General features: G+C 56.5%; 2 protein-coding genes across 2 annotated transcripts; one reads left to right on the top strand and one right to left on the bottom strand.

Moving 5' to 3' along the window:
• Positions 1–2,572: 2,572 nt before the first annotated feature.
• On the bottom strand, positions 2,573–6,062 carry FOXL2NB (FOXL2 neighbor). Its single transcript, XM_045560752.1, is given in 6 exon segments — positions 2,573–2,704; positions 2,706–2,761; positions 3,324–3,375; positions 3,378–3,442; positions 5,534–5,813; positions 5,991–6,062. Coding segments are annotated over 6 exon segments (657 nt in total).
• FOXL2 (forkhead box L2) lies at positions 5,872–8,162 on the top strand. Its single transcript, XM_045555964.1, has one exon. It carries the CDS (start codon positions 6,271–6,273, stop codon positions 7,399–7,401), a length of 1,131 nt encoding a protein of 376 aa, XP_045411920.1. The 5' UTR covers positions 5,872–6,270; the 3' UTR covers positions 7,402–8,162.
• The last annotated feature ends 400 nt before the right edge of the window (positions 8,163–8,562 follow it).

The following is an 8,562-nucleotide window of genomic DNA, read 5'->3' as shown; positions in this document are numbered from 1 at the left end:
GAAACTCAGGGCTCCAAAGGCAAGCTACCACTTATTAGTTGGGGGCTTTTGGCATGTTACTCAACTTCTCTGAGCCTCAGTTTCCTCATCTGTGAAATGAGAATAGTACCAGCTCCTCAGGTTTCTCATAAAGATGAAATGAGATAATGCATGCAAAGTTCCTGGAACAAAATAAGTACTTAATAAAAGATAGCTGCTTTTTACTTTAAAATAATAATAATAGCAGTAGGTATACAGTAGTCTTTAAAGAATGTTGTCTGTAAGGAAAAGGCCCTGTTATAGCATGCCTACATATCTGTATATCACTGTAGTTGGTTCTACCACTTTGGAAACTGGTGATATCTACTAAAACTAAGTATATGCCTGCTCCTACATATTCACTCAAGACTTGTGAAATCCCTTTCACAAAAAGACATGTACAACAATGTGGACAGCATCTTCATTTATAATATCCCCAAACTGAAAATGAATATACATCAATAGGTGGGTAGATAAGCAAATTGTGGAATATTACACAGCAATAAAAAAGAAATGGGCCGGGCGTGGTGGCTCATGCCTGTAATCCTAGCACTCTGGGAGGCCAAGGCGGGTAGATTGTTTGAGCTCAGGAGTTCGAGACCAGCCTGAGCAAGAGTGAGACCCTGTCTCTACTAAAAATGGAAAGAAATTATATGGACAAAAATATATATATGTATATGTATAAAGTAGCTGGGCATGGTGGCACATGCCTGTGGTTCCAGCTACTTGGGAGGCTGAGGCAGGAGGATAGCTGAAGCCCAAGAGTTTGAGGTTGCTGTGAGCTAGGCTGACCCCATGGCACTCTAGCCCGGGCAACAGAGTGAGACTCTGTCTCAAAAAAAAAAAAAAAAGAAAGAAAGAAATGAATGTCTGACACATGCGACAAAACCAGTGAATGTTAAAAACATGTTATGCAGAAGAAAATAGTCATGAAAGAGTACATGCAAGATGTTCTATTTCTAAGAAATGCAAAGCAGGCAAAGTTAACTTATGGAGATAAAAATCAGAACATGGGTTACCTTTGGGGACAGGTATTGACTGGAAAAAGACAAGAGGGAACCTTCTGAGGTGACAGAAAGATTCCATATCTTGATCCAGGTAGTGGTTACACAGTACACTGTCTGTTAAAAAAAAAACATCAAGCTGTATAGTCTAGATGTGGAGAAAGGCAACAAGGCAACATTAAACAACACATCATTCTCCCAAACAAGTCTGGGGCCCAGTGGCAAGGCACTCACTGTTCAGGGCTGAACAAAATGGCTTTGGACCATGAAAGTCATGGGGGATATCAGAGGAAGCTAGTCAGCAGCTCCCACCACCTTAGAATTCTCTCTCTGGGTGCACCCCAGAGGTTTTTGGAGGCAGGAGGCCCTCACTTGGCCCAGGAACCAGCCCCCTCTGCCTTTTCACCCTGAGTTAGCTTCAACCATGAGAAAGGCCTACAACTGCCCTACAGTCTGCCTGATAGAGGGCAGGACACACACGCCTTAGGACAAAGAGGTGCTGGTGGCTCACAACCCAACATGACATCAGTGAGGTAAGGAGAAGCCCAGAGCACTGGCCTGCTGCCTCTCAGCCCTCCCAGGAGAGAGAGGAAGGAGTTCAATAAGACACTTACCAACTGGAAACAGCTCTGTGAGTTCTTCCCAAGGGTGGGAAGGGACTTCTCCTTTCCCTTTCTCAACGTCCCTTTCTTTCTCTCTCTCCACTCCCCTACTCTCTCCCAAGCACATATTTGGGTAAGTGACTCTGCTAATCCCAACCAGGCAGACTAATACCCACTGGCTTTGGGCCTGGTGCTGTGTGGGTGTGTGCACAAGAGCTGTGCAAGCCTCTGGGGCTGCAGCCTGTCAGTCTGAGCTTCGAGCTCAGCATTGCTGCAAAACAGAGATGAAGCTTGTGTGAGTGGCCTGTGTGTGTTAAAGTGCACCTGGGACACGTTCTGTACCTGAGCTTCTCAAAGGAACTCTGAGCAGCAACCCCTCCATGGGAACACCCAGGTGGTGGTCCAGTCACCCTAATCACAGGCCAAGAACATCAGAGAATCAACAGGCTTCCAGGAGTCAGACTTGCAGACACGGAGCCAAGAGTTCCTTCTGTGTCATGAGAGGGTGGGTGTGCTGTGTGTGAAAAGGCTTAAAGTCCAGGCATCAGTCTGACATGTTTCCATCAATGTACAGGATCTGAACTAGTATGTGCAGGAGGTGAGTGTGAGAGAGTAGTGGGGGAAAGGAGAACTAGAAGGGATTCGGAGTTATCACGAGAGAGAGAGAGAGAGAGAGAGAGAGAGAGAGAGAGAGAGAGAGAGAGAGAGAGAGAGAAAGAGAGAGAACTGAATAGCGGAATGCGACCTGAACAAAGAGACGTGGAGTCCTTGAGGAAAGGAGGAAGTGCTAACAGTTGCTGAGGTGTGCAGTTGTGTGGGGATGTACTAATAAGCACACTGAAGCTTCGCTTTCCCCACCATGCGCCGCAGAGGTCGTACCCGTAAAGAGAGGGTTGCAGCAGGCTCGGTTCCTCTTTCCCCACTCAGGAATGAGAAACCATGAATATTTCAGGTCCCAGCTAGGAAAGGGGACCGCAGGACCTGGTTCAGGCAGCCCGCGGCGGCCCAGACCAAACTAAGAGGTGCTAGGGAAGCGCTGCCTGCCTTGAAGCCGCTACCCCATTCCCTGGCTGGACCGGGTGCCAGGAGCCCGAGGCGAGGGCCGCTTCCGCCGCTGTTGCAGGATTCCCGGCCCTGGGGAGAAAGGCGTCTCGCTCCACCAGAGCCGAGTAAATTGCTCGCGCCCGCGGCGCGGACCCCGGGGCGCGGTGCCAGCCTGCGGAGAGGTGCAGGAGCAGCGGTTGCGCTCAGTCGGCGCCGGGCGCCGGCGGCTAGTCAGCTGCAGCTGGGGGACAGAAGTGACGGAAAGCTCCATCCGGCTCGGGATCCTGGCCCTTGGAGGTGGGCGCCGCCCCGAGGTCACTGCGTCGCAGCGATGTCACGGAGGAACGGGACGGTCTTGGAGTCCACAAAGCCTCGGCACAATATACCCTGTTCCACAGGATCCTGACCTTGCCAGGAAGCGGGTCCCTACCCAGCCTGCCGAAGAAAGTTGAGAAGTAAACCAAGGCACGCCCCACAGCTTCCTGGAGCGCCCGCCTCACCCACCTCGGGCTGGGTGCGACAAGGAGTGGACTCTACCCTCTCCCTCGGCTCCTTTACCTCCTGTCCGAAGCCCCTTGGTTCCCCCCAAAGGCCTGGAGCGGACCTGGAGGTAATCACTGCACCACACTCCCCGGCCCCGCATTTCCTTGCCTGTTTTGCCTGTTTTTCGAATGCCAGACAGCCGTGTGAAGGCACATCCTGGGGAGACACGGATTCCAGCCCCTCCCAGTGTGCGCACTCCGGGCATCTCCTTCTTTATCTGAGCTGGGATTTCTGTTCCTCGAAAGGACAGTCAGAAATCAATATCTGGCAAGATCAGGACTCCTCTTCATTCCACCCAGAAAATCCTTTCAAGAAACTCCTTCCTTTACTCCCACCCACTACACACACACACACACACACACACACACACACACACACACACACACACACACACACGAGCTCCTTAAAGGCTGAAAAGGGAGCCCAGTATGGAATTCAGGGAAGTGATGACACACACAACAATGCTGTTACACCTGGCTGCTGCTGGGCTGAGCAGCGGAAATGCCTGTGAAGGGGAGAGAGAGTGAGAAAGAGAGGAAAGGAGGCACAGAGCCAGCCTGGGTGGTCAGGGAAAAAAAGGAGAGAGCAGCCCCTACCAGGATGGGACCAGACCCAGCTGTTTATCCCCCTGCCCAGGCACTTGGGGAGGGTGGGCTGTGGGGCCAATCTGCAGCAGCTCCAAACCTGACTCACCACTCCCACCCATAGCCTGGGCACCCATGGGGATAAGGAAACAGAAAAACATCTGCACTGCCGCTCAGGAAGCAGCCCCAGAGACTTTGAAGAAGTGCTGCTTGTCCCGTGTATGCTGGCAGCAGTGGAAGACAGCCCAGAAAAACAACCACGCTACTCCTTTCAATAAGGAGTGGAGGTGGGTATTTACTGAGGTGAGTTCACGAGAGCCTTGCGACCAGGCCAGGGCTGCCCTGCTGACCTCTCTGGAATTATCTTCAAGATGCTGAATTCCAAAGAACCCCATCACCCTGTCTCTCTTCTTTTCATCTCAGAATGCAGATCGGAGGCCCGAGTGAAAAGCAGACAGCACATGTAGGCAGCCTGTGGATGCTGGAGCCACAGGCTACTGAAGGCTCCTCAGGCTTCAAGAGAACTCTCAGAGACTACATAGCCTGAGAGGATGAGGTAGTAACAGGCATTCGGCCAGCCACGCCACACATGCCAATCACTAACATGCCTGCATGCCACCATTCAGTCCACCTTGCTCTACAAAGCCTCCTGGCCCCTCTCCTCAGCACCCAGGAGTTTGGGGCTTAAGGATTCAAAACACCGCCAACTCTCTCACACTTTATGATTGTAGACTTTTTGTTAGGACTAAATTAAAGGGCACTGTTAAAAGGCACACCTGACTTTTTTTTGCCAGCACTGATTTTTCCCTGAGACAATCTCTGTACGTGCTAATCTAACTGGGTCCCAATCATAGTTCTGCCGAAGGGAGGTGAGAACTCACCCCTGAGCCTTTGGAGAAAAGATTAGAACAAATGTCTCATAATGAGAGAGATCTGACCGAGTGCCTCCCTCGGCCTGTTATCTTTCTTCTCAGGCTGTGATACAATACATATACTGGGAAGAAAGGAGAAAGGGAAGAATCATAAAAGAAAGAAAAGAAAGGAAAAATGAGAAAAGAAGAGAAGAGAGTAAGTGCTATATCCACCAACCATACTCTGATATCCTTACATGTGTATAAATATGGATATGTTTTACCTTGTAAATACAAATATCACACCTTGCACATGTGCATGCCTGTGTTTTTGACCAGCACACATGCACCTGGACGGCTGGCATCTCACCTGCCTCAGAGACAGACCCTCCCCGTGATTTCCTTATATGACACCTGTGCACACACATATATAGTCCCCCAAAACCCCAGGCAACATCCTCGCCTGTGTTCGCACAAGAGCAGAGGGGCCTCTACTTGGTGTTGTTTAAGCACACACAAAACCCTCACTCCAGCCTGCAGGATTACAACGCGGATTCCGAGGAGTGGCCTGGTTCCTAGATCCACCAGTAACGCAGAGAAAGGCAGAAGCGATTCAGCCGGCGCCCCTGGACCTCTCTTCCCAGTGATCCTCTCCTCAGCTCCACCCTGGCCCAGTCACTCTGAGAGCACAAGGGACAGGCCAGGCCGAGGTTTCTTCGTTCAGTGACACGCGTTTCTGGGCTGGTTTTCCCAAAGCTACAGAGCAGCTCTTCCCACCCCACCCCGGTCCGGCCCCCTTGCCGTCTCGCCCCTCCCCCAGCGCCGAGCTAGAAGTCTAGCCCCAAGACAGCAGCAAAGGGCAGAGCAAAGGAGTCGTTTTCTTTCACCTGAAAGCTGCGAGGAGGCTTGGAGCGCCTCTCCCCGCTGGAGCCCGAGCTTCCCGCGCACGGGCCGGGTATGGGCGGACCCCACCGGAGCCCTGGACACCTCCCTGCTCAGTCCGCAGAGCAAGCACCGGCAGATTTCAGGGGCTCGTGAGAGCGTGAGCCCGGCTGTCGGCCGGGTCCCCGAGGCTCGCCGAGTGGGGGCAGGCCGGTCGAGGCTGTGCGAGGCGTTTGCAAAAAGTGACTTGGAGATGAACTCGCCCGTGCGCGGCTGGCCGCCCCGCTATAGGGACGAAGGCGCCTGACGCAAGCGGAACTCGGCAGAGCCCATACGAATCAGAACAGAGCGAGGCTCCGGGCACACTAGGGACTCCAGGAGGCAGCTCCGCCAGAGACGCGGGTTGTGCTTAGGGAAACCGGGGGGTGGGGGGAGGGGAAGAGCGCAAAAAAGCAAACCCACCGAGGCGGGGACTGGCTTGGGCGGGGAGGGGCGGCGGCGCCGGAGCCCCTCTCTGTTGGGCGGACTCCCCATGGCCAGAGGCTGAGCTCCACTCCCGCCGGCCGCTCCCTAGGGGAAGGGAAAGAAGAGGGAAAGAAGAGAGGAGAGCCGCGAGAGGCCTCCGCATTCTCCAGAAGTTTGAGACTTGGCCGCGAGCGGACTTCTGCACCCCAACTCTTCACCGCGCCAGCGCCTAGAGAGGAGAGCAGGGGCGGCCCTGCGGCGGCACGCCGGCTTTGTCATGATGGCCAGCTACCCTGAGCCCGAGGATGCCGCGGGGGCCCTGCTGGCCCCGGAGACCGGCCGCACAGTCAAGGAGCCGGAGGCGCCACCGCCAAGCCCGGGCAAGGGCGGCGGGGGCGGCGGTGGGACAGTCCCGGAGAAGCCCGACCCCGCGCAGAAGCCCCCGTACTCGTACGTGGCGCTCATCGCCATGGCAATCCGCGAGAGCGCCGAGAAGAGGCTCACGCTGTCCGGCATCTACCAGTACATCATCGCCAAGTTCCCGTTCTACGAGAAGAACAAGAAGGGATGGCAAAATAGCATCCGCCACAACCTCAGCCTCAACGAGTGCTTCATCAAGGTGCCGCGCGAGGGCGGCGGCGAGCGCAAGGGCAACTACTGGACGCTGGACCCGGCCTGCGAGGACATGTTCGAGAAGGGCAACTACCGGCGTCGCCGCCGCATGAAGCGGCCCTTCCGGCCGCCGCCAGCGCACTTCCAGCCCGGCAAGGGGCTCTTTGGGGCCGGAGGCGCAGCGGGCGGCTGCGGCGTGGCGGGCGCAGGGGCCGACGGCTACGGCTACCTGGCACCCCCCAAGTACCTGCAGTCCGGCTTCCTCAACAACTCATGGCCGCTACCGCAGCCGCCTTCACCCATGCCCTACGCCTCCTGCCAGATGGCCGCGGCCGCAGCGGCTGCGGCAGCGGCGGCTGCGGCCGCGGGTCCAGGCAGCCCTGGTGCGGCTGCTGTGGTCAAGGGGCTGGCGGGCCCGGCCGCCTCGTACGGGCCGTACTCACGCGTACAGAGCATGGCGCTGCCCCCCGGCGTAGTGAACTCATACAACGGCCTAGGAGGCCCGCCGGCCGCGCCCCCGCCGCCTCCGCACCCCCATCCGCATCCGCACGCGCACCATCTGCACGCAGCCGCTGCACCCCCGCCGGCCCCGCCGCACCACGGGGCCACCGCACCGCCCCCAGGCCAGCTCAGCCCCGCCAGCCCAGCCACCGCCGCGCCCCCGGCGCCCGCGCCCACCAGTGCGCCCGGCCTGCAGTTCGCCTGCGCCCGGCAGCCCGAGCTCGCCATGATGCATTGCTCTTACTGGGACCACGACAGCAAGACCAGCGCGCTGCATTCGCGCCTCGATCTCTGAGAGCCCCCCGCATGCCGGCGCGGACGGATGAAAGGATGCAGGAACGCGCGATGCCGGCCCTGGTTGCAGCCAACGCCGCCAGCCGGACCTCGCGCCCGCTGGGGCCGCCTCTTGAGCCAACGCCGATGGCCCCTCTGCGCTTCTTTGCTCCCCTCGGCTCCTCTCGCTCCTCTTTGTCCCCTCCGCTTCTCTTGTGCTCGCCTCCCTGACCTCTGTGCCCTTGCGTTCCCCCGGCCTGAAGCCGCCTCTCCGCGCTCTTTCTACAGGCTTCGTCTCTTCTCGGAGCCCCAGCGTCTGGGCTGGACACCCTATGCCAAAATTCCACGCGGAGAGAAAGCTCCTCGGGCCGAGGTGCAGCCGGGCATCGGCGGCGCAGACCCCTCGGCCTTCTCCCACAGGTCGGTGCGCTCACGCTCGGCTTTCCCCGCCCGACTGCCGCGCAATCCTCGGCTAAAAGCGCCGGGCTGGACCGGCAACCGGACCCGCGCCTCCCGAGAAAGGGAAGGACGAACATGTCTGTTTGTTTTGCGAACCCTCCTGGAGCTGTTCAGAAGACGCTTGCCGTGGGGACCCTCAGGACAGGGCAGGGGTTGGGACCAAGCGGGGAGCCGGGGCAGCCTGGCTCTGCGGCCTGCGCTCGGGCGTACACCACATCCCCGCACGGAGGAAGGCTGCGTTTCCTCCGCTCTCCATCCCCGGGCTTCGGGCACTCCAGGCCGGGCGGCTGGCTAATATTTTGCTTAAAAGATCGGTGGGGCTTTTTTAGATAACCAAAAAAAAAATATTTTTAAGAAAAATAATTCACCGGGGAAACCGGCGAAGTGTGTGGCCTTGGAGTTTGCTAAAGCCAAACATGAAAATCAAAAGCTTTAGTGTTCCTCATCTTCTGGGAGATTTGCAGTAGAGTTCCCGTCGGGCCTACAAAAAGCTGTGTTCTGAGATGTAGGAGAATATACCCGGTAAAAGGTGGTTTCGTCTACTAATTGGGGGAGATTCCCTCTCTCCCAGTTTGAAAATAAAATTAGAAACAAATTTTCCCGGATCTTCCGATGCAAGCCCGGGATGCCGGGAGATCACTGCCTGCCAGGCACAAGCTGCAGGGATGGTTAGGCCCTCCCTGGTTTTTGTTTTTCAAACATCTTGCTTCTCCCACCTTCCGAA

This window comes from Lemur catta, chromosome 1 (genome assembly GCF_020740605.2).
Source record: "Lemur catta isolate mLemCat1 chromosome 1, mLemCat1.pri, whole genome shotgun sequence".
NCBI lineage: Eukaryota > Metazoa > Chordata > Mammalia > Primates > Lemuridae > Lemur > Lemur catta.
Note: the sequence above shows the minus strand (reverse complement) of the source record. Positions and strands in the feature narration are given on the sequence as shown.

What these genes read in the sequence shown, in the direction of transcription:
- FOXL2 (XM_045555964.1), top strand. Translation starts at nt 6,271, where the DNA reads ATGATGGCCAGCTACCCTGAGCCCGAGGATGCCGCGGGGGCCCTGCTG.